The 26,764-nt window shown below is 39.8% G+C and overlaps 1 protein-coding gene across 6 annotated transcripts in view; it reads left to right on the forward strand.

The window, feature by feature from the left end:
• Positions 1 to 26,764, forward strand: part of dnah9 (dynein, axonemal, heavy chain 9) — a 159,191-nt gene that overhangs the window by 70,978 nt on the left and 61,449 nt on the right. For 5 of the 6 annotated variants that reach the window (XM_025909795.1, XM_019362100.2, XM_019362101.2 and 2 more), the window contains 8 exons: positions 1,924 to 2,163; positions 8,645 to 8,806; positions 9,654 to 9,850; positions 12,630 to 12,792; positions 12,999 to 13,122; positions 15,540 to 15,682; positions 18,723 to 18,884; positions 19,136 to 19,369. In XM_025909795.1, the coding sequence (XP_025765580.1) occupies positions 1,924 to 2,163; positions 8,645 to 8,806; positions 9,654 to 9,850; positions 12,630 to 12,792; positions 12,999 to 13,122; positions 15,540 to 15,682; positions 18,723 to 18,884; positions 19,136 to 19,369 (1,425 nt within the window). Of the gene's footprint in view, positions 1 to 723; positions 863 to 1,923; positions 2,164 to 8,644; positions 8,807 to 9,653; positions 9,851 to 12,629; positions 12,793 to 12,998; positions 13,123 to 15,539; positions 15,683 to 18,722; positions 18,885 to 19,135; positions 19,370 to 26,764 lie in introns of those variants that run through there. The other variant, XM_005447918.4, reaches the window with a different exon arrangement.

A 26,764-nucleotide genomic window follows, 5' to 3' on the forward strand; every position in this document is an offset into this window, starting at 1 on the left:
ACCTGTAACAATTGGTAAGGCAGAGAGATTGAGCTGGAAAAGATATGCAGCTGGCCAGGAAGATTAAGGGTACAGATGGAAATGTACATATGAATGAATGGAGCTGAATAAAGAAAATGTGCAGAGGATTAGTAAGCAAGAATTGAGGGCAGCTGTGAAGGGTTAGGGTTAGGGAAGGAGAAAGGAAAGGTGGCTGGTCCAGGTGATATAATGTTTGCTTTCAGAGTGTTGATGAAGGTGGAGGCATGCTTTGGTGAGAAGAGCAATGAAAGTCAGTCGAATCAAGGCAGAATACATATGTGAGAATGAGAGGATAGACAGGTGTAACAATAAAGCTGCAAAGAGTAGAGGTGGTAAAAACAAACATTTCTCAAAGATAAAGAATTTAATACATGAAATAATCAAAACACAGAGTGAGACTGACATCAATTAGTTGTCGTTTGAGAGTCATAGAAGCAGGGATGGTGCCATATTGTCAGTGAATGATTTTGTAGCTAGCATCACATCTAACATCTGAAGGAGTAGATCAGCAGCTGCAGGGCTTAGATAAGAGAACAATGCTGCACACTCCAATTTAAAAGGAGTTTAGCATGAACAACAAAAAGTTCTCACGGAACATTCCGTTCCAGAGTGTCATGCTCAGCGGTAGGGAAGATTGTTGGACTGGATTCTTTTTGATACTGTTGCGATTGCTTCCTCTGGTAGAAAAAGAACAGATGACGGTAGGTCAGAGTGCCTCTTGTCATTACACTGAAACAGCTTGTAGAAAAGTTAGTGAGACATGCCTGCAATGAAGAGGTTGGGGGGCAAACTTTGGTACAGCGCTACAGCGTTAAAGAAGCGAGAGATCAACGATCTGAAGGTATTTAGTATACTTTATCAGGGGCAGGAGGAGGTGAGTCAGCAGGAGAGATTTCCAGCAGTTGTACTATCAGTGCTGCAGACATGATAGGTAGGAGAGTAAAGCACTCTGTCTGTCTCTGATGCTTTTTAAAAATGAACTTTGTGGAATGAGAGAGCAGGTGTAAATACTAATGTTTTTAGGGACTGTTTTTTAACTGTGGAGTGACATACACTTGCTGCTCCAGGGAATATTTCAATTTATTAAGTGGGAAAAAAGCTTTACAAACCTAGCAGGCCCTATGGGAAAATGTAATTGTCCTATAAACCTAATTACTGGTTGTGTCACCCTTGGCAGCGAATTGCAATCAAGCATTTGTGATAACTGGCAATGAGTCTTTCACATTGCTGTGGGGGAACTTTGGCCCACTCTTCTTTGCAGAATTGTCTTATTTCAACCACACTGGAGGATTTTTGAGCATGAAGGGCATGTTTCAGGTCATGACAACATATCTCTATCAGATTTAAGTCTGGACTTTGATTACTTGTTAACACAGGGTCTGGCAGGTATGGAAAGCTTGTTTTCCCTCCTTATAGATGAAATCATTATTTACCAACTGCATTTTGTATTAATTTGGTTTATCTTTGTCTAATATTAAAATTTGAGTGAAGATCATTTCTCATAGCACTTAATTTTCTTTATCTTATTGTGGTGCAGCAGACAACCAACAGTATGAGGGACCTTTTTGTTTAATAAATGAAAGTCTTGGTACTTTGGGTGGAAACTTTGCTAAATGCAGATTATTTCTGACCTTGTCCTCTGCAGTTAGATTAAAAAATGACTTTTGTTTATAGACACCAACTCTGACTGACCTGAAGTCACACACTTTGTTCACCCAGACATTCACCCTGTCATATTTAAATTCTAAAGTCATTCTTGACTGATTGACAGCCTTTCTTCACCTAATGCTGCAAACACCCACAAGGTGACCCTTGGTTTCATTCTAGAAGCAAACTGACTGCATAATAAGGGACAAACACATGTTTACTCTTGCCTCCTTTATGCTCTGCCACCCTCTATAGCGCCACTTCTCAGTTTTTGCCCTGTCGTTTCCTGGAGCCGAGGCCCTGAGCACCATCTACATCTCCATTCTGTCTCAGCACCTGAGAGGAGAGGGTTTCACTGCTGCCCTGCAGAAGAGCTGCTCCACCCTTGTGCAGTTAGCCCTGGCCTTGCACCAGCGCGTCTCCTCCACCTTCCTCCCCACCGCAGTCAAGTTCCACTACATCTTTAACTTGCGAGACCTCTCCAACATTTTCCAGGTGATGCATACAGAGCACATACACCAGAAGGATTTATCCATGCAGAAATTATTTGAGAGGTATGACCTCAGGCTAAACTTCTCACAACGAAAGGCAAGAAGTTACCTCTATAAAGTTAGGAGCTTTTTTCCACATCACTCCTTTTAACTTGCTCCTTTCTGTTTTTACGGCTCTGCTTCCCATGCGGGTAGAGCCAGGCTTCTATCACTAATTTCTCATCTAAATGATTATTGATTTAAGAGCTGAGTCTGAAAGCCAGAAATAAGTCTGAAATAAGTGTAACAGAAAATAGAATGGATTTGCACTTCCACGGGTGTTAGTGATGATTTAATGTATTTAAATGAATATAATATCAGAGCGCTGTAGCTGTCAGGGGAGAAGCTTTTGGGGCAATATTTCTGTCAGAATCCTCCACGGTTTCATGGAGGGCAGACTCTCATTTAACACCCTCCGTTGTATAATTAATGCTTTAAGCCACTGAGCTATAGGAACTAGATTTTTCATAATTTTAGCTTGGAGTTTACAGAGGACCAACTGAGGAATCTCTGAGTTTTGCACTACGTGCAGAATACGTAGGTATAAAACTACGCTAGTTTAGATTCTTCTTTTTAGCTGCACTAATTATGATTTTTTTCATATAGACTGAAAGTTCAGTCCAGAGTTTGGACAAGCAAAACTCACAAACATGACAGACAAGGCCGGTCAGTTAAAAGCAAAAACTGCCCAAAAATGCCAGCAATCAAAATCAAAACGGCAGCTGAATCCAAAAAGGCCATTAGCAAAAGCTTAAAAGGACAGCAATCATCTGCCTGTGGTCTGCCAAGCACGTCGTGTGGTTCAGAATGAGTACATGATGGACCTCAACTGACAACTTTCACTGCCCCGGAAGAATGTAGACATCTTCACATTCGTTGAGTACAAAATGTAAGTGCAAGGAGGCAGCAGGAAAGTCTCTAAGTGTAACTGTATAAAAGCATACAAAAAGGAACGCAGTTATATGCAATATTGTTATTTGTGCATATTTGTCACAATATCAAGATTTTACTTTAAGAATCAAGGAGGTAGAGTTGTTATGATTGTCGATTCACAGCGAGGTTTGAACCTGATGACCAGCTGAGTTTGCAGTTCCTGTGTGCTTGTGTGGGTCTTCTTTAGGAATTCTGGTTTTCACAAAACCTTCATGTTATGTGTGATTCTAAATTAGCTGTAGGTGAATGTGAATGGATGGGTGTCCAGGGTGTATCCTGTCTTTTGCCCTATGACAGCTGGGATACGCTTCAGCATGTGCTGTTCATCCATGGGTGGATGGAAAGTTATTATTGTTTATGACCCACGCTGTAGTTGGTGTCGATCAAAAAACAGCAAAACCAATGTGGACACTACTGTGATGTGGAGAGGTGGGAGTGTCTTTGGTCATCTCACCAGAAGCAAGAATGTGAAAGACAGCTGTGTGCTGCACACAGGAGGGCTCGAAACAGCAGCTCAAGAAGCTAGAATAGCTAGACCTTCAGGCATTGCTAATACCAACACTTACTGAATAGACCAGTACACATTACAAAATATTTTAGCATTGCCAAACACTGAAGAGGACAGTATTAGATGGCAAAATTCATACAGTCTTACATCACTGGGTTAGGGTTAGGGTACTTTTCTATAACAGATAATGTGTTAGGCCTCACTGAGTTTAAGGAAAGAATGAAAAGAGGGAGCCAGACAAAGTTTTTAAACCATCCCACCACACCTGGCAAATCACTGCATAATGTGGGTGCAATGTCAGTGTTCAGCCGTCACAAGGAGAGAGTCTTTTAGACCAGATCGTCAGATGAAGCACGCTGAGATATTTGTAGCAGGTTTGAGCCTTCTGCACTTTAAGATTAAAGCCTACTTATCATCCGTGCCAATGCACTCGCCCTGACCACCTAAAGACTTACCTTCTAGGTCCTAGATCACACACATCACTGCCTTCAAAAAGTTGGAATTAAATTGCAACACAACACTTTGAAGCTAGTGTTTAAATAAGCCATTCTGCCTCTTTCATCAAAATCTTTGTTTTTTTTTTAATTGGTCTGCACAGCGAGATCGGACATCTAATAACCACAAAGAGGAAACAATGTCAAAGCTGTCTCCTCTCCCCATCCTGAGAGGAAATGTAAAGAAAGCCAGAAAAAGGACTCCTGGAGCTTATTTGAAGTTTTTTTTTTTTTTACTCAGTTCTCGCCGCAAAGACCCGAGGACAGGTGGGTAGAGGCGAGAAACCTCTTAGCTCACAGCTCTGCCTCGGCAGTATTTTCCCAGCCATACCTCTGTGCCTTTGCACCTTCAGAAGTGGGAAAGTATTTGGCTTGACAGTACAAACGCTTCCTCTCATTTCAGCCATGAGGCCTAAATAGTTGTCAGTCAGTATTTACTAGCTTGATGTTTCAGATGTTTGCCTCAGCTGAGATAATTGGAGGACTTTTTTGTAATTGATTTTTTCCTCTTTTCTTCAAAACTTGGAGATGTAGCCAGAGGAAGCTGTCTCATTATAATCAACACTAATGAGGCAGAAAGCCAAGCTTAGAAGCTCTGTGGGAGCTTGCAGTGGTCTGTATAAAGGTGTTTTTGAAAATGACAAAAGGAGCGGGTCCACAAAACAGTCAAGGCTGCATCTTGAGAAGATTGTTGCTGTTTGCTTGCAAAGTTCTAAGGTTAGTGGAGGTTGCTGAATAGTTAACAGGAGCTAATACTTTCTAAACTTTACCTTCCTTTACTCGCCAACTTTTTAAAGTACCCTGTCCTTAAAAAAGTTGGCGAGTAGACAGAGAGCAGACACTTTGTCTCCATAAATCTTTACTTTTCCTGGGCTTTAGTTTGATCATTCCACCCTGTGGATGTTAAATTAAACGCACTATAAGTGAAGTACAGTAGCCAAATTCCACTAATAGGGCTAGACAAACAGTTTGGCGTCCGACTGGGAGCATTGTCAAAGAGCTCCGTTTGCCAGCGTTCGTTCTCTGCCATGACCAGCGGGCATATCCATGGGCTCGTCTTCTCCACGTCAGCCTAAATGAGCTCCTCGACGCTCAAGAGGCGAGGGAGGAGACGGGGGGAAAGATGGATGTGGAGTGAAAGAGGAGGACAGAGACTAGGGAGAGAAAGAGAATACACGATGGTGCAGAGAGACCAAAGCCAAACTGTACTGACTACACAATATGTCTGCATGATGTTCTGTAGATAGTCAGCTGGGTGCATTTGTTAGCAGGGGAAGCATTGTTTGGGGCTCGGAGCAGCTGTCAGGCTACGAGAAAAGCGAGCTCGCTGCAGACAGAACGACAGACAGATACATGCCGACACCCAGAACTCTCTAATCCCTCTCCTCTGAGTTGAACAAAGCAATGAAAGATCAGGGGCACAGAGGATGAGATAGTATGCCAAAGTCAGCTGGATAGAAGAAAAACAAAGTTCTGTCTACTCTCAGTTTGTTCAAGTGATACTGCTAACAGCTAAGGCTGTGATTATTACTGTTATATAGAGTTAGGTGCCATATGGTGTTTTGTTTTGCTCAAGCACACTTGTACACAATGAATGCGGGGAGTCATGATTGACACCATTAAACAAAGAAATGAAGTAGAAAGAGCTGGATCTATTAAAAGTCAAAAATATGACATCATTCACACATTCTCGTGGAAAATGTCTTAACTTTGGTAGAGCCAGAGTGGTGTCCATTACTCAGGCTCGGTTTGCATCTTAAGAACACTCATCCACACCCAGAGCACACCTCCCATCTGCACAATTACACAGTGGATTTAGCAGCCAGTTGTCTCATTCAGCCAGCTCAGATATGGAGGCAGATCAGACTCAGCTGGCTTTACCCCCGGAGATGGTTCTGTTGATTAGAATAAGTTCTGGGGCTGGAAACACACAGCATCTGCTTGCCTCTGCCGCTGCCTCCTGGGTAACGCTGTGCAGAGGGGAACAAACAGTGCCTGGGCGCCTCTCCAGCCTGTTCTCATCCTATACGGCACCTGTTATGTGACGCACTGAGACTGTGACGAGATCCGCCTGGCTTCATCGTCAGTGTCCCCGTGGGAAAGCCGTCGCATCATACTGGCTTTCTCTAGAGATGCATTAATCATCAATCATCCACTAAACACTCATCTGCTCATTGTCGTGACTTTTTTGTTTTAATTTACGGGATAAAAAGAAAAACCCAGAAAAACAATAAATTAAAAAAACACATTGATGTTCAGCCATGCTGGCTCAGTTGTTTTATAGATATTGTTGAGTGCAATTGCTGCTTCTGGCCAAACTCAGACAAAGATGATTCTTGATGATAGCCAGAAATAAGCTCTTACTTTTCCTTAAACACCACCATAGGGTTTATATTTTTAGTTGTCTCCGATTGCCATAAAATTTAAAGCAGATATGCATCACGGCTTACTGTTAATGGGGACTAATTCTGCTCATTTCCATTTCCTCCATGTTTTTATTCCTGGACCTCGAGTAGCTTTTCATGATTCACAGTTCAAAATAATCCTTATTTTCTTGCCTTGGTGTAGCTTCTGAGTTCATCGCCTCTTAAAGAAGAAGTTTAAGTGTTCTTCCTGTCACGGTCTGCGGAGACAGGCCGTGTGGTGGTGTGTGTGATGGACCCAGGTGCGTACACAAGTTAGTAGACGGGAGTGAACTTAACAGAAAGCGAGCCTTTATTATGGCTGAAGAAGACAAAGTGTACAAAACAAAGCAGGGATAGAGTGACTAAACTAGACTATAACTAAACTGGGAAAACTAATACTGTAACAAACTAAGAAGACTCAGAGACTAGGATGATCACTGCAAAGACTGACCGTGAAAACATGGAGGTGAGAACACAGACGACGCGACACTGAGCACAGCAAGACTGGGGACTAAATACACACATGAGGCGATCAGGGGAAGTGGAGACACATGAGAACACAGCTGACTAGAATGGAACATAATGACAATACAGGGGAGAGTAACACTAACTACAATGAACAAAGAACACCAGACTCTTCCAAAATAAAACAGGAAACACGCAGACATAGACATGGAAATGAAACATGGCATGAACTTAACATAACTGCATAGACATGAAACATGACACGTAGACACAGAACCAGGGAGACTGAGTGCAGGGGGAGATGACATAAGGGAACAAGACTAAATTGCAATCTAGAAATAAACAAGGTGAACTAAGCTAAGGCACAAAAGAATACAAAAGATACATAAACTCAAACACTGGGTCGCTCGACCCAGGACCATGACACTTCCACCTCTCTAAGCTAACTTCCTTGTGATTGGCTGCCCTCATAAATACAAACACAGACTTGAAAAGGACTTCTGTATGCTCCAGATAATCATAGCATGGATTTCTACTCTGTGATATCAGAAAGAGCCAAGAATAGAAAAAAGCTGCCTGAATCAGCATTTAGACCAATCTGATTGCTCAGTTTTAGGCTAACATTTCATTCATATGTCATTATTTGAAGTCTTGACTACTTGACTCATCGGCATGTCAAAATTTTCATTTATCAAATAGCTTTGTATTCACATGCTGAATTGGCACAGGTTTTCCTCAAAATATTCACAGTCCACAGGAGATGAATCAGACTGATGCCCCCAAGTTTTGAGGTCGGGGTTCTTTGATTTTAACCTTACTTTTTCTTGTCTGCAGTGGATTAAATATTCAGTTGATCTACTCTAAACAAGTGTTGAAAGTTTTACTTTTAAGACTCTTAACACTTCCTGCAAAGTCTTCAATGTGCATATTTGTCTGCACAGGTAAAATATGTAAATTGCAGCAAGGCAGTAATTATAGCTCAGTTAGTACCATTATGGTCAAAAAGGACTAAAATTTCCATATGCAGTTAGTTTCTAGCTCTGTTGAGCACGACTCCCTCTCCTTGAGACGTGTTTTCTTAGAAACCCAGCAGTGCAGACAGTAGAAGCAAGACCTCCAGTGCATTCCAGAGCAGGCATCAATAAGAACAGACGTAACACTGATCAGGTCAGTATTGCATTAAATAGGAGCTGGAGTGGAGCTGGATTGCAGTGTGGCTTGTATTAAATTCTTCTTTGCTGTCATACCTTGGAGGTCATGTATGAAATCTGAAATTCTATGTTAACCAGCACATATCTGAAAAAGTGAATTAAACTTATAATAAATGACTGATATCCAATTAAAATATAGGTTAGAGCATAAGATTTTTGTTTAAAACCTCTGTGGGAATGACATGTTCAGTCAGTGCCTTATTTTTTTTATTTTTTTTGGTCATTCTTCTCTGCACGCAGCAATACTTTTGAGACTATACGCTGAAAGAAAAGTGATCCCATATTTCTTAGTTTTATCTGACACACCTCCTAACAGCTTGTCCACTCAATATCCATTGATTTACCTGCAGTGAGTGTGCTGTGTTTCCCTCCTAGTTGTGGAATAAATGGAATGAAACTCGAAACCTTCCTCCCTCCTTTCCCTGCTCAGGGCATTCTCTTCTGTACTGGTGAGTGTCTGAAAGCCCCCCTAGACCTGCTGAAAATCTACCTGCATGAGTCCAACCGGGTCTACAGAGACAAGCTGGTGGAGGAGCAGGACTTCCAGCTTTTTGATAGGCTGCAGGCAGACACAGTAAAGAAGTTCTATGAGGTGAGAGTTTTACAAAGTTCAGCGAAGGAAGACAAGAGCGGGAGGCTGGAGGATGGGGAGGGAGGGAAGGGCGGGATCATTAGGCTGCCTGCTCTGTGTCTGGACCTGGACATCATTGGCCAACACAGCGAGGAGAGGAGAAAGAGGAATGTTGGGGGAGAATATTAATCAGTGTGGTATGGGGGTCCGGCTGTCAGGGTCCGCGCTGTCAGCCTGGCAAATTGGAAAACATTTTAATGGTTTTCTGTCCACTGCTCCCTCACTGCGCTCCCTAGCTCTATCACATGCACACTAGTCATCCCACAATGAAGAACCTGACAAGTGTATGTGTACATACACACACAGAAGGAGAAGGGAGAGAATAACCCTGCTCATGTATAGTACTCACAGCTGGCAACTAAGGTAAACTTATGACATTTTGCCCCTGTGCCACAGAGCAATATGCAGCATGTTTTACTGCTATATTTTTACATGCAAACAAGACAATGTTTAGAGACTTTTATAGTCTCTTTATATACGACACCTGAACATAATAAATATGTGAACTTGCAAAAAAAGAAGAAAAATAGTCTAATTCATCACATCTACTGCAGCTATTTGTTTTCAGAGGAAACCAGCGTCCTGAAGAGACACACAGATTCTCTCCAGTCAAATGTTTGGGGCCTAACACTTGCCAGAGTGAAAATGAACTGGGTCACCCTCTGCGCAGCTGTGATATTCAGCTGTGTCCCTGTCCAGACTGTTTAGGCTTAACACTAATGTTATGCTGACAGGGGTAGTGTGTGGGTCTGTATGTATGTTTATCACTGAAATGTGTGTGTGTGTGTTTGCGTGTGTGCCTCCTGAGGACATGGAGGAGACTCTGGACCAGACCAGAGAGATGAACCTGTACTGCCACTTCACCCATGGTCTGGGGGAGGCCAGATACATGGCTGTAGAGTCCTGGAGCAGCCTAAGTAAAACCCTGCTGGAGGTGCTGGATAGCTACAATGAGGTCAACGCCACCCTAAACCTTGTGCTGTTTGAGGATGCCATGGCTCACATGTGAGTGGAAGTTTGAAACCCCGGGGAGGAGGAGGAGTACAGATAGAGTTAAAAAATGTTTTATCTGTTTCTTTATTGTCTGTCAAGACAGTCAGCTGGCTTCCAAGGTATTTTAGGATTACCAGTTCCATTTCATAGACTGTCAAACATAGAGACAAGTGACTCTGTGAAAAATTAAAAAATAGCATATATCATGACAATTTAATCCAGACTGGATGCTCAGTCTAAAAGTATTTTTGGTTGCAACATTCAGAAAAAAAAATCAGTCATCATTAAAGTTGATTTTAACAAACAGTCAACAAATTCTACAAAAAGCCAAATACACCAGTCCTCTGTGCCACACAGTTCCGGTTGTCCAGAACGTCTGATCAGCGTTTTCTATTCCTAGAAATAACATCCAGATTGGTTACATTGTAGCTAATATTTCTTCTATATCTGGTTTAAAATCTCAAACTGAATAAAAATGCCTTATTTAAACACTTTGTTAAGAAAACAAACCTAAACTGATTGAAGCTTCAGGTCTCCAGGGGTAGAATTAGACTGATTAGAACGGGATGTGCTGCTTTTCTCTTCCCCAGAATGCAGCTTCCTGAGCTGGTCCTCTGTGGGGAGTTTCTTTAACTAAGAAGTCTTTAAGACTAAAAGAATTTAGAGAAGTAGCAGCAGCCACTTCACCGAGTAGATGAACCGATGAAATAAATGCCAAAGAGATTTTAATTTAAAAAAATTTAAACGTTTAAAAAAAGTCTGCCTGTCACCCCGGCCTCTGTAGCCTATTTTTTGTTTTTTATTTTGCTAGTTTCCCGTCTTAAAGTCTTCTAAAATGTGTAATTATGAGACTTGTATTTATACGGCACATCTAAACTAACAGCTGATGACCCAAAGTTCTTTCCAGTCTAGGCAGATGGATTAACATTCAGTATACAATGTAATAATTAGTGATCAATGGGTTCGTAGTAAGGAAAATAGCAGAACTACATCTTATTGGTTTTGGTATTTTTGTGGGATAATTAACAACATATAAGAACAACAATACTTGGGCAATATTCAATGGCTTTAAGATAACATTCTTAAAAACTAATGTGGACAAGTTTTTAGTAAAGGAGGCGATGACTGATTAGAAAATGTGTGCAAGTAAAAGACTCAGAGTTCTCAGTGCACTTTTTCAAAGTGATGTCATAATGCCACCACAAAGTTCTTGTTCTGTAAAGGTCAGCTCTTTTATCTATCTAATGTTTGACACCTGTTATCAGCCAGGATAAATTTATTTCCTGAAATGTTAGCATGGCGTAAGATTATCTGTCAGACAGATACAGAAACTGTTTCTCATCATTTTATAGATAAGTTAACCAATGAAAAGAAAAAAGTATGCTTTCTTACATTTATTGCTTTAGCTACTGTAAATAGTTTATCTCTAACTGTGATATTCACTGCAACTGTAAGCCGGACGCATTCACATTAGGTTTGAAGCTTTGAAGCACTGATTGGATCTTAGGTGGAAGCTAAAAGTGGATGAGTTGAAGTATGGCTGCTCAAAGCATGAAAATTTTCAAGTTAAGCCCTGCAGGAAGTAGAGTCAGCAGTTTGTGTACTATCACTGAAAACAGCTGAGTTAGCAGCTGCAAGTAGTCAAACTTTTACCTGAATATGAAAAGTGTCACTTGATTTGTGAACCGTGGAAACAACTGCCAAAGCAGTGAAAGCAATTAAAGTGAAAGAGAAAAAAGCAACTGAGCTGTTAATTGGAGAGATTTCAGTTCACTTGAATTTTAAAATATCTAAACTCACTTAAGTGAGTTTACAGCATCAGAGAACTGAGTCCTTCTCAGGTGTCAGATTAAGTGAAAGCATTTATTGTAGATAGAAAAAGTGAGATGTGAAAAGCTAAAGTATCATCATGTCCGGCCCAGTACTGACACGGAAAGCGTTTAAATGGAAAAAGATAAAAGCATTTGAAGAGATTTAAGTGAAAATGGGTGAAGTTTTAGAACTGACAGCAGCTGCAAAACGAAGCCGTACTGTTGACGAACACAGTTCAAGAAGTTGGGAGCTTTACACAACGACAGTTAAAATTGAATCTAAAGCTTTCAAAAGCTGTTACACTGTGATTCGAAGCACTCTCAGCAACTAAGTCGACATTTACAGGGAAGAGCTTAAAGCACTTAACTGTAATGTAAAAGATGCAAATGGCTAAAGTGGCAATTGACATGGTGATGTAGATGCAGTTTGAAGTGTAATAAATCTTAGTCGATGTGTCAGTTGAGTTTAATTTACATTAAACAACTTAGAAGTGAAAGCATAGAAGCAGAAGATGTATCTATGACTTGCTAATGTGGATGTGTAAGCTCTAAAAGTTTCTGAATCATAATTAGAAGTGTAAGAAAAGGAAGCAACTGAACTGTCAGAGATTACATTTACCAGGCCAGCTGAAGTGAATGTCTTTTGGCACAAACGGAGCAACAAAAGCGATAATGAACTAATTTCATCGACAACAGCAACACCCGTCTTGTGTTACTAAAATCATAAAGATTCTCCGGGGCACAGTGCCGCTGAGTGTAATGTTTGATATATTTCATTGCTGTACGTGTCAGTGGAACAGTCTGGAGTAGACGGTGGTGACAGTTAGTATTAGAACAGAGAGAGCAGGAGACAAACCTTTTTGTCTTTTGCTATTTGTTGTATGAGTCAGACATTTTTATCTGGCTCTCTTGTCTCACCCTTTCATTCATTCCTCCCCCACACCTCTCCCACCCCTGGCTGTCTGCTCCTCCACATGAAGCTGCCAGATAAACCGAATCCTGGAGTCTCCACGGGGTAATGTGCTGCTGGTCGGAGTGGGCGGCAGCGGCAAGCAGAGTCTGACCCGGCTGGCTGCTTTCATCTCCAATCTGGAGGTCTTCCAGATCACCTTGAGGAAAGGCTATGGTATCACTGACCTAAAGGTTTGAAGAGGAGCACTTGACAAACGTATCATCCTGTAAAAGCATGTTTCATTTAAAATCTAACAAAGTTTATTATGTGCATACACTTTTGCCAAACATAAACTTAAAGCACTCGGGCATGTATTGCTGCAAAATAACAAATCTCCCAATCTCATTATGGGTGCCACTTTTCCCACTCCAACCCTCTCACTCTCCCTGTCATCCAGAGTGACCTGGCGTCCCTCTACGTGAAAGCTGGTGTAAAGAATATTGGCACTGTGTTCCTAATGACTGATGCCCAAGTGGCAGATGAGAAGTTCCTCGTTCTGGTCAACGATCTGCTGGCATCGGGTAACAGCAGGTTTTGCTAATTACTGCATGTTTAGCAAGAGAGAAATGCTTTCATTTCACAACAGCAACACATCACTGTGGTGCCATTTTCGGCACCATTACTCATGTGCTACCAACACATTATTGTGAAAAATTGCAGAGGAGGCTCAGACTCACAGCTACATTTATACAGGGCATTTTAATAATCTAATGAATGGAAATTACTGTTAATAGAAATTACTTCAAAGCAATCTGTGCTAATGTTGGCTTGCAATAGTTTTGTGAGTGTACCGTATCACTTTAAATAGTAGGATATTTAGGATATGAGGCATGTGCCAACAGATGTCGATGCATTATTTAGTGAAACACTGCTGCCTGCCTGAAAAGAAAAGAACAAAAAGAACAACTACACAGTTACCCGGGGTGCTGTCATATGTGCGTTACTGACACAATATTTCAAAATATATTTATTTACTGTCAATAATATAAATGAATAAAAGAGCAGCTTGTGAGATGTGCATGGACAGTAGTGCGAACGACCAAACCCGGCAACACCATTACATGTTTATCATGAAACGCTTTGTTTGGTTTTCTTATGTTTATGACTGCAAATATGAGCAAACATAAGCTGGAATTACATGATTTTACTCCAGTATACTCTTAGTAGCTGGTTTAGCTTAAATGATTCTTATATAGCGCTTTACTTGATGCGTCATTCATTCATTAATACAACCACCTTTTGCTACATCCAAGTGCTTTCTTTCTAACACTCCAGAGTAACTTGCAGTTCAGCATGCTCAGATGATATTCACATATTTTGGCACACAGCCTGGAGTAGCCAGGGATTGAGCCACCAACCTTATGTTTAGCCTCCTCTATCTAGTTAGCTACAGCCAACTGTGAGCTTATTGAAGGCATTAGAGGTACATACTATGACACACATACTACATACTTTTTACTAATTTCATCAAAGCTGTCTAAAATAAAATGAATGTGGCTTTAATCCAAGGAGAACATGACACTGCATTTGCAGGGAGGATGATGAAATTAATATAATATATACGGAAATCCAAAGAATTGGCATTTATATGAAATGCTTTTTAAAAACATACAGATGTTAATAATTGCTGTTGTGTGATGATGTTCAAGTTTCGTTCAGACTGGCCCACCTGTTATAGGGAGGAGAAGGGATACATCCAGATGCAATAAAGTAAAATTTGTGGGGCAGTGAAGTGATGGTTTTTCACTTGCCAATGCTGCATCGAATATGCATCCCAGGAATGTAGTAGTCATTTACAGTATTTGAAGTAAAACTCTGATCCAGTTGAATATTTCAGTTTTGGAGGTCAAGTATGTTCTCAGTATGCGCACATAGGCAGGAAATCTCTCATCAACTGAACCACCCAACCCTCCCATCAGGTCCCTTACCTCCACTTCTCATTGGCATTAAATACTCATACAGTGTCCGTGTGAACTTGGAATAATTAAAGGAATGTGGGAAAGCATATTTAAGTTTTCAAATGTAAAAGCTATAATAATGGAAGTGCATCATACGATGAAGTCATCAGCTGCCGGAAAACATGATTGCAGATTTTTCAATGCAGAGCGCTACTCTGTCAGAAACATGTCCTCCATGTTGCAGGTTGTCGCAGTCCCTCCCTTTCATCTGCTCTCAGCAGGTTACTTCATAATGATCTCTTCAAACCAGCAGGAATAGGAACGGAGATAATTCACCATTATCTCTGTAATCACTTCTGCAGCTTACATAGCGAAAGTGGCTGACATTTATTATTTAGCTCCACATTTAAGCCATTCCATTGTGTAGCAAGAACATTCGACAACACAACGTTCAAAAATCAAAAGCAAAGTTTACTCTAGGACTCGTCCAGCAGAGTCATTTTTTAGGGAGTTCTTCCACCTGAAGGGAACGAACCCTAGTCATGTTTTGGCTAACCTTTCAGAATATGACTGGCTGTATTTGGACCTGGGTAGTGAAATGCAATGCCTTAATAACACATTTGATGCTTATAATGCAATGTTGTTACCTGGTTCTTGTTGTCAAATAAAAACAAGTAAAATGAGCAAAAGCATTTAAGGAACTTAAAATTCCTGCATGTGTTGCTAAATGCATCCCTTCCTTTGCTCATCTTTGCTTCTGTGAGGCTGACTTAAACCAGCGCTCTGCATTAGCATAAGTCCTCCGTTTGAACTCCTGCTGCCACCACCTCTATTAACAGGCCCTGATTCGATATAAGAGTGCCGTTGCTCAGTGTCAGCTCAGATCCTAATAAGATAAGAAACTTCTTGAGAGTTCTTGGATAAGTTTAGCTCGCTGACAGAAATTTTAAAAAACCTAAAAAACATATACACACAATCACTGCTGTCTGCACACTTGGTGGTCTCCCCGTAGCAGTGTGAATTATTTTATTCATTTTCAGGAGAGATTCCTGACCTGTTCCCAGATGACGAGGTGGAGAACATCATTGGCAGCGTGCGGCCAGAGGTCCGTGGCTCTGGATTGATGGATACAAAGGAAAACTGCTGGAAGTTCTTCATCAATCGGGTTCGCCGACAGCTTAAGGTGAAGCAATCTGACGGTTAGACATGCACAGGAGTGAAAGCTGTGTTTTTTGCTATTTTGAATTTTACTTGTTATTATCAAGTTGCTCTCAGGGGCTCTCTTCAGGGGGGAACTTTTCCATTAATCTTTCCCACACAACTGCATCTGTATTTTATCTCCATCCACTCTTAATAGAGCAATAACTTGCCGCCTCACACTCTAATTTACTATTCCTAAATAAGAAACCCCTCATACTTGGATAAACATCCGGCTTTAGGATGAAGCCTCTTCCCAGACAATTTTCTATACTGACATTTTCAGATGAACTTGAATACAATGGGAGGTGTTGGATGTCGTTATAAATCACAGACACGAGCAGAAAAGCCGGCGTTTAGCTGAAGATAATTTCACCATCGTGTAGCCGCTTTGTTCCCCCTAGAGAGGGACAGATTCCAAAGCATTGCTTATTCTGTCATTATTACAAGCATGCGCCACCGCCACCACCCACATCATCCTCCACTTCTGTCTCGCTAACAGCTCAAGCCTCCCTGGGTTGGCAAGTGGATAAATAAAGAAGGCAATCCCAAGGGCACAGACATATCAAGAGTGCGTTTCTAACTATGCAGTTATGTGTCTCAAAATTGTCTGGATGGAAAGGATGTTTTTCCCGAAGAATTACCTAATCTTGTTCATAGAGTTTGTGTGACATTTGCTGAGGCTGTGTCTCTGAGCTGAGTGAAAACCTAACAGCATTATTACTCTATCACTGTCACAGATTAAAATGCTTTTAGATGAGTAGTTCTAAGCTTACAATATGTGGAGAAGGAAGTAACGGCATGATATCACAGTATACAGTGATGCAGGCTTAGGACGTGCTCTGGATTGTCTTGAAGCCCATGTTTGCTGACATATAGTGGCTGTCCCATCCTGTTTGCAGCAGGTGTGACTTTATTCAAATATTTTGATCAGTCTGCCAGTTATGCTTGGCCAGGTCATTATAGTCTTTTACTCTTTGAGACATTAGAAAATAGTGAAAGAATTTCTGGGTCAAAAATCTAACTGAGAGCATCTTTAAGCAGGCTGCTGTTCAGAAACTACTTTGCAACGTACCCGAGTTTAGAGTTATTTTATTGCAAACACACAACACTACATGCATGATAAATGTTGTGACAAATACTTTGTGGCAGGAAAGTATTTTGAATAGTGTGTATTTTATTTATGAACTGAAAATCAGAGCATACCATCTCCTACCTCACAGACTCTAGAGAGGATTTATCAGAATCAGATGTATTAGATGTATTATTAGATGACACTATTTTAGCCTTACTGTTTTAAAGAGCAAATATGCTCATTTATAGACTCATAATCTTGTTTTTGGGGTCGACAGTATTAAAGCTGAGTGGTTAATAGCACTGTGTGGCAAATGACTGTGGCTCTTTTGGTCCCATACTGGACATGCAGCTGACAGATAATCTTAACCATGTCATACCACATTACCTCTATTAATGTTAACCATTGTATTATATTTAGATTTTGATATAGTACTGTGCAAAAGTCTTGAGTCCACCCACATTTCTTTATATTTTGCTTCCAGAAAGCCAAAGTGTCTTTCAATTTTCAGTTCAGTTCTTGTACCTGAACATTTATAGTGTTTGTTTGGTGTTTTTTATCATTTGATAAGCCACTTAACACTGACCTGTTATTCATTTAAGCATAAAAAAGGCACCAGACTTCAATGATGAATCAGTGTTGCATCTACACATAACAGACACCTTAGCAAAGAACCAATTTTAAATTATGTCTTTAGGCACTTTGTCACTAACAGTATCACACAAACAAATGAGGTGTTCCCATTTCTTTAATCGAATCTACAACAAATGCCAAATAACACAGTTTGACTGGAATAACATTTTATTATTTTTCCGACAACAAGATGATTTTCAAAGACCTATTAGCAAAACACTTACCTCAGCCATATCTCTGAGGTTCCCAAAGCCTCATCAGAAATGCTCTGAGTAGAAGGATGGCTGTCAAGAAATCATCCTCAAGAAATAGAAGCATGAAGAAAAGTGTGAGGCATGCCAAATTACATTACATTTTTATGCCATATTGCTAAATTCCCTGATGAACATTAACCATCTCAAAAGGGAGATAATTGAACAACCTCCAACAAAAGGATGGAACTTTGCAAAATATGCAAGAAAACTGTTCTAGCTAAAGGTGGAAACAACAACGCTGTTTCACCACTTTAGCCAAAAAACACACTTGTGGTAATATTTCTTTGGGTCTGACTGTTCAGCTCAATGTGGAACAGCCATGTTTCATGCAGTCTTGAAAAAAGAAAAATCATAAAATTATTATTTCTGTTGACGTCATCATTAGTAATTCAGATCAAATAAATCTGCCCTGATAAAATAACAGAAAAATTGATAGGTGGGGAATAAAGAGCTGCTGTAAATGAGCGGAGAAAGAAAGAGGCCACAGTGCTCACTATTATGTTAATCCTGCTCAGAGTGGTAGACGCGACTTTTTGTCATTGTAAGATGTGAGTTAAATTAGCTTAGTGATGTGACATTACGACATCTTTTACAGTAAGTAAATCCTCAGTCTGTAAATAGAATATCACAGTGATTGTGAGGTAGATGTGTGGTGTTTTCTTTCTCTAGAGTTAATTATAATCAGAAGTGTCTTTGGGTATGCCTCCTGCATGTTTGTTTCTTCTGTCTAATGTATCGAACATCTGGCTGAGCTTCTCAACAAGCCAGCTGTTCATCTCCAGCGGTGAATATCAGTCTGACGTAGCCCCCAGCTCAGCATATTGCTTTAATTCACATCTTTGCTGGAGGCTTTGTGTGTTTAATGATGGAACTGCAGAAAATTAATTCACAGTGTTCCATTCCCTCTCTTGACCACGAAGAAGGATACGTCGGAGCAGAAGTGCTCCAATCAGAAGGAAGAGAAATGAATTTGATCAACTGTGTTTGACTTGACACTTGATTCTATTTGACCTCAGTGTGCCTGTCTGTCTCTTTGGATATGTGTGTGTGTGCATGTATTGCAGGTGGCTTTGTGTTTTTCTCCAGTTGGCAGTAAACTGAGGGTTCGCAGCAGGAAGTTCCCAGCAGTAGTCAACTGCACAGCGATCAACTGGTTCCACGAGTGGCCACAGGAGGCTCTGGAGTCGGTCAGCTTCAGGTTCCTCGAGGAGGTCGAGAATATCAATGTGAGAACAGTTCATAATCTAATACAGTGAGGTGAAGCTACTCACCTAAATGATTTTCACACTCTGAAAATATAATTTCAAATGTCAACCACCGTGACAGAGTGAATGTGATATTAATTTAAGAGTACCAGAGGCCCCCGAAAATTAAATTCCAAGCCTGAGCCTCAAGAAATATTACTCTGTATCTAAATCTGCCCAGTCATCTGCTTTTAATGGGAACTAAACAGTTGTAGGACTTTTCATTCCCACAGCCCCAAGTGAAGGAGTCGATCAGTAAATTCATGGCTTATGTCCACATGAGTGTCAATCAAATGTCGAAGGAGTACCTAGCCAACGAGCGGCGCTACAACTACACCACGCCCAAGTCTTTCCTGGAGCAGATCAAGCTGTATCGCAGTCTGCTGGCCCAGAAGAGCAAAGACCTCACCAACAAGATGGAGCGGCTGGAGAACGGCCTGCAGAAGCTCAACAGCACCTCTGCTCAGGTATTCATCTACACTGTGTTTTGACCTAGACCCACTGTGTTTTGACCTTCACTGTGTGAAGTGAGACATGTTCACACTTTTACACTCGGGAGGTTTTCAGGTTCATGTGCTGAATTACGGGGTCTGTGACATGTAAGCTGATATGGTTTAAAAAGTAACCTGCAAAAGTGTGATGTAGAAACTGGAAGCATGAGTTCACAAAATAATCTTACCACAAACCTCATTTACTAAATGGTGTTATTAAACTTGGATATCAGCTTGTAAAATGCCTCTTTAATGTAAGCATTGTGTATAGATTGTTTTATCAGAACATGGATTTTTATATATTAATGGAAATAGAATATCTAATAGTTAGAACAACAAGCCAAAGTGTTCTTTATATTCTTTATATTTATCTATACGAAGTCAAAGAAAAAAAACAACCTTTTTTATCATTAAGAAGTGTTACTCTTACTAGAACTATGTGTATCATGCTGCAAAAAATATTTTATAGTTTTGAAACAGATGGTGATACCAGGGTCATAAACTGTATATTAAGGTCACACTTTCATTTTCAAGTCTCGACTTTGGTAGTTTTGGCTCTTGCCATCTTTTTTTAAAACCAGATATGATTGTATTTAGATAGGATGGTAGCGCTGGGGAGTTACTGGATAATGCAAGGTCAAGGTGAAGGCACAGTGAAATATTAAACTGGAAAACTTTGGTCGGGAGAAAACTAGTTTAAAATAAAATGTTCAAAGTAGGATGAAATAATAATAATAACTCTCATAAATAGTAATTTTAAAAACCCGCATTACAAAATACTTTCCAAAAATAAAGAATAAGCAAATTGTTTTGTTCTTTATATGACTATATATACTTTAAAAAAAAAAATAAATGCACAATGCACATATTGCTTTCATCCCCCCATCATATGCTGCTACTCCCTTTATTCTATTGCACAATACTTTGTCACTTTCTAGAACCGCCTGCACTGATAGTTAAGTTATTTATTCACCAGGATATAGTTATATATATTACTTTGTTAGTGCAAGACATAGTATCGGATAACTCTATCCTACTGTATATTACTGTACACTATTCTTATTGTATATATTGTATATCTTATATCTATTTCATCTGTTTCTCTGTCTCTCCTGCTGCTTTGAGCATGTACATGACAAAAGAATTTCCCTCGGGATAAATAAAGTTGTTCTTATTCTTATTCTTATTCTTATATCAAAACAGGGCAAGCAGCATTAATTAAAATAAGATACAGTGTGACTGTGTAGTAAAGAAAAAATAAAGTTAACATAAAATTGAAAAGTTCTAAACAATAAAACTGTGATAAGCTGAGGATGTTAAAGATATAAGATGTTTAATAAAATTTACAAGAAAGCTGTACATTATAATGAAGTCTTTGTCATAAAAGGGAAACATTAGCTATCAATACCAAAACTCTACCAGGCTGCAATACAGAAGTGTCTCAAACCTGCATTCGTTCTTTTTTTCTAATAGCCAACAGGGCCGGCTGCTCTGTTTTCACAATTCCAGTTTTGTGGAAGTCTGTGAGAAAACGCTCCCTTGCTCTTTAACCTGAGTAGACACTTTTCCTGATTTTTTTATGGGCTCTAGTGCTAGTTTAAAGTCTTCACTAAGACATCAGGACATTTGGACTTCGTAAATTATGGTCCACATTTGAGCCAGAAAGGAATTGAAACAAAGGAATCCTTAGTTACTGACTCATGACTTGTGATTAACAAGTCATTAATCAATAGTGGCTTCATGTATTTTATGAATGGTACATCAGGACTGTAACACTAGTTTGGATTGAGTACAAGAAAGCCTACGACCCAATGCCCCACACATGGATATTAGAGTGCTTTACACTGTATAAAGCCAATGCATTAATTAATGCACAACTCCAAAGCAATCGCATAACTCACCATCAAGTGTGGCATATACCAAAATGATGCACTGTCCCCACTGTTGTTATGCATAGGCCTCAAACCCCTAAGCCAACTCAATGCAAAGAGTGGATACTGATAAAGATTTAGGAGTGGAGTGACTTTCAGCCACTTCCTATACATGAATGTTATCAAGCTGTATGCTTGAGTGAAACATTGACTCACTGGCTCTGATCCATAATGCAAAAGTGTACCACAGCTGACAGGGCCTAAGTTGCTGGCTGTCCAAAGGTGCCACACAGACAGACAAGGTGCCCCAGCTAGGTTGGTATCTGGTCAACCATAGTGGTGGTTGACAAGGAACAGAAGTCTGTAAATGTGGGATAAATGTGAACACCCCAGCAGACAGTAACATCAGAAAGAAGGAGCACAAAGAAGTACCAGAGGCTGAAGGCACAACTGCAGCAGATGTGGAAAGTAAAGTCCAAATTTTCTTTCTCTGTCTCTCTCTTACTCACACACACACACACAGACACACACACACAAACACACTTATATAGGTGTGTGTCTGTGTGTGTCAACAATACGTTATTGCACTGCTTTCATGCCCGAGCTGTAGCTCATCATTAGTTTGTGCAGACTTGTGCATCCTGGATACTGACAACGACCAGATGGTCCCACATCAGTATCATCATAACTTCTTTGCACTTGTGAATTTCTTTGAGAATCCATGTCAAAGTATCTTTAATTACATATGAGACTTTATATAACAAGGCACCAGATTTCATCAGTCAGCTCTATGCTGTTAAAAAGGGCTTTGCTGGGTAAGGCCATTTAGCTGCTTCAAGGTCCAGGTTAAAGTCAAAGAGGGTTCTTTTCTTTTGTCCTGCATCTCTTCTTGTTAACATTTAGTATTCAGTCTCTAAAAAAGAATCAACATCCTGACTAACTAATATTTTGAATATTTTATTTTGCATAATACAGCTTATAGTTACCACCAGACTGTATGTTAACTATTTAAAATTCTCTTTTATGCCTTGTACTATGTTTTTTCTGTATGAAAATATGAGCTTGTTTCTGTTTTTTTTCCTTTAACATTTCTTTGCCTCTTAAGCATTTTTTAACAATTTATCCTCATTTTCTTGGTTTTTATTGTTATTATAGCAATTTTATTTTTCTTCCATAGGTCATAGTTAAAGCTATGACAGTGTTTGTGCTATAAGTGAAGCATTATTTCTGGCCTAAAATGGCCAATATGCCATTTGACCTTTGAGAACCAGGCAAAAAGAAGCTCTCAGACTATGAACATGTTTCAAAAGTATCTCCTTCATCAAAGATGTCATCAGTGTCAAAGAAAGGTGGGTAGGAAAATTGATAAGGACTTAGGAGAAGAGAAGAGTGGTGCACTGAAAATCTGAGCAACCTAGCACTAGTCTCCTTAAGAGCATGACTCTGGATGTCTGCTGGGTTGAAACTACAATAGGCAGAAGATGGACTACAAAATACATCTAATCCACCACAAGTTGTACTTAGCTTGTTGTTTTAGTCAGGTCCATTAAACGATAAGAGACTGTGAAAAATACCTCTGCATTACAAGTCTAAAGAAGGAGGACCATTTAGGGACAGGTTTACTGTGACAGTGCGAAACCTTTTGGTGTTAAAAAAAAACCTACTGGATTTACCTAAGATGTCAATTTTGTAAGTGAGAGTTGTGGACAGGATTATTTTTGCAGCTAGCCTTATGGTATATGTAGTTGTAAGAGTTTCGCTTCCGGGAGAATATTTTCATGAGCCATGCAAATGTGTTTTACAGAGTTTGCGGCACACAATTTACTGCGAGTTGCACAAAATCAAACTCCAAAAAAAGCATGTCTTATGCCTAAGGTGCATGTGATGGTTGCTACTAGGGGTGTCAGTTTTAAGAGGGGGAGATGTTATCAGAATGAGTGTAATTGGCACTTTGTGTACGCGCAAAGCTGTGAGAGCAGGGAAATGTCTTGGAAAATTCAGCTATTAATATGTATGTGTGAGTGTGTTAGATTTATGCCTGAATGTTGCTGTGCGCTACAAAAAAGGGGAATGTGGCACAGTAACATATTAACACTGATCACTCATAATCATGTTTGGTGTTGTTCTACATATCATACAGGCCAGCTGTTCTACGTAGTTTCAGTGGAACAGTTTGTAATAATGCACCTTTCCTTTGACTAAATTCAGCACTCCACCTGACTCTCAATCCTCAGAACCCTATGCACTGTGCACTCTCAGAGAGAGTTTCCTTACACTTGATTATTTTGGTTAGTAGCGATTCCACTCTCTCCTTCCTGCTCTCTCATTGGGTCTGCAGATTTTTGACTCTCGAACTTTCGCTGACCTTGGTAGAATGTTGGTTATTACTTAAGTGAACTAGTTACATCATTGTGGATTGTAGGGCATTGCAAACCCTGCAACTGCATCATTACACTAATTTCCATTCAATAAATGGTAACCCTAACCCTAATTTTTTAGCCCATAAAATTAAATACATCTTATTTTCTTTCCAGCTGGATAGTGATCTAGTCGTGTTGATGTTCACTAACATTTGTTGTCCCTGTTAAATAAATATATAATGAAATAATGGCTTGTGTGACTGCAAAAGGACTTTTTATTTTGTAGTATATGGGAAAATGACTCTTGAATCTTTTCCTCTGTGACCTCAATAAGACTTGATTCGAGTGATTAAGCCTATGAACTCATCATAAAAATGTTTACTGAATGCAACGTAAGTCCTAGTTATTGAATTAGAGTTTGAAAAGAGAATAAAACAGGATCATTTAAAGGCTAATTCCTCGTGATTGACAAGTTGCCAACTAATTAGTGTGCCGTATCCTTAAGTTTCACAATTGGCTTTTTTAAGCCAGATGCCAAGTATATGGAGTGGCTCTAATATAGTGACAGGGACAATGCTGAGTTTAAGGCCTTTTAATGAGACTTCATTAACTTGGATGAAATAGTAGCACAGAGGTAGTAGCGGCTAGCATTTATAATATTAGCAATGACAATTGAAGAGGTAGTGCTTTCTCATTATGGGTATGACATTATAATAAATACAGATATATGATTTTTACTAGCAGGGATGTAGTTGCAGTGATAGCTGTACATGGTGTAACAGTAACAGATGGATAAACATATCTGTATTTATGAATGACATACTAAGAAGACGTATGATTAATTAAGTACTTGCTAATACCTTACAAATGCTCAATAGTGTGACATGAATTATAAAGAGTTAGGGTTAGCAGTAGTAGAAGTGATATATATAATTAACATAGTGGTGGAAGTAGCACAAGTGGCAAGAGTAAAGGCAATATTAATGGTAGTAATAGTTGTATTAGTAACAGCAGTAGATTGAGTCTGCTACTGTGGCCATTTGTTCTGTGTGCCATAGACAGCCTGTTAATCTTACTAAACTGTAGATAGAGCAGACAAATACCTGGCTAATTTTTGTTTTTTCATTTGTATTACAAAGTGTTTAGCCAAATCATTAAATGTTTCCCTCTTTAATACATACACCTGGATCAATTTGTTTAAATGTTTCCCATCTCTAAACCTTTTCAGAAGAGCGATATGGAATATGAATAATGTAACACAAACTCTGGCTGTGAGGCAGCCCTAATGATAGTGGGTATACTGAACCTGTTGAGTAAAAGCAAAGCCTAACACACACACACAGCCCTGCACACACAGTTTCACTGTTACATACCATGCATCTCCAGTGCTTTGCATAAACAGGCCCACACATTTCCACCCGCACAAGATCACACATACATAAACACCCCATAAACAAGTGACGTTAGTGTTGAAAGCCGCAGAGTGAAGTTTTGTTTCCCGTCTCCCATTTACTGTAGGAACAGACGAACACACACACATGCACATGCATGCACACATGCAACCACACAGCCACATATATGAAATATACGGGGGGGGGGGGGGGGGTTGTATGATAATTCAGGAGCCTTCTAATTAGAGAGCACACCCTTTACAGCAGCAAGCCACCATTAGTGCACCCTGTATTTGTTAGTGCATTCACACTGATGGCTGCCCTATTATAAGTACTGTTATTTAACATTCTGTGCAAGAGAAACCGTGGCTCACCGGGGGCTGCTGTGGTCATGATAAACAACGACCGGAAGGGTTCAAGCAAGGGATCTTTGTGTGTGTGTGTGTGTGTGTGTGTGTGTGTGTACAGTATGTGAGTATGTGTGTGTGTATGAGTCATCTGCTCCCCAGAGAACACATTAGTTTCATGTTTTTTTTTTCCCTCTTCAGTTTTACAGAGGTGGATTTCTACCTTTGGTTAGTTTGCGTTGTGACATATTTGTGCGTGTGCTGTGGTACTACCAGCTGAAGTAATATTGCATGCTAACTGTTGTACTACTAGTATAATACTTCTAGTATAAGTAGTACTAATACAAGTAGTCAAAGTACTGTAAGTTCTGGTAGAAGCAGTTGTAGAAATATTAGTAGAATGTGTTCCAGTTGCAGTAGGAAGTAGTAGTTTAGTTTTGATAAATTAGCAGCTGCAATAGCAGGTTTTGCTAAAGTAGATTAAAGACAATAATTTATTTTGTCTCGCATACTAATAAGGGGACAGAGCATGCCTTGTGAGCAACTAAATTACTTATACACAGCAACCATTATTTTATCAAAAATGTATGACAATAGGTAATTTATCTTAATCTGTTACATTCTAATTGTGTGATAGCATTCAAGTTTTTTCTTTTTTAATATTTACTAGTCTATATACATACCATCTGTATTGGTCTGGAAGCCGGCATACAGTCTCTCAGGTTGAAGAATTTAATCAGTATTCTGATACAGTGACCATAAAGGGTAATTTTATATAGTTGCTGCAAGACCATTACAGTGGCTTGCAAAAGTATTCGGCCCCCTTGAACCTTTCCACATTTTGTCACATTACAGCCACAAACATGAATCAGTTTTATTGGAATTCCACGTGAAAGACCAATACAAAGTGGTGTACATGTGAGAAGTGGAACGAAAATCATACATGATTTCAAACATTTTTTACAAATAAATAACTGCAAAGTGGGGTGTGCGTAATTATTCAGCCCCCTGAGTCAATACTTTGTAGAACCACCTTTTGCTGCAATTACAGCTGCCAGTCTTTTAGGGTATGTCTCTACCAGCTTTGCACATCTAGAGACTGAAATCCTTGCCCATTCTTCTTTGCAAAACAGCTCCAGCTCAGTCAGATTAGATGGGCAGCGTTTGTGAACAGCAGTTTTCAGATCTTGCCACAGATTCTCGATTGGATTTAGATCTGGACTTTGACTGGGCCATTCTAACACATGGATATGTTTTGTTTTAAACCATTCCATTGTTGCCCTGGCTTTATGTTTAGGGTCGTTGTCCTGCTGGAAGGTGAACCTCCGCCCCAGTCTCAAGTCTTTTGCAGACTCCAGGAGGTTTTCTTCCAAGATTGCCCTGTATTTGGCTCCATCCATCT

This window comes from Oreochromis niloticus, linkage group LG8 (assembly GCF_001858045.2).
Source record: "Oreochromis niloticus isolate F11D_XX linkage group LG8, O_niloticus_UMD_NMBU, whole genome shotgun sequence".
Classification (NCBI taxonomy): Eukaryota; Metazoa; Chordata; class Actinopteri; order Cichliformes; family Cichlidae; genus Oreochromis; species Oreochromis niloticus.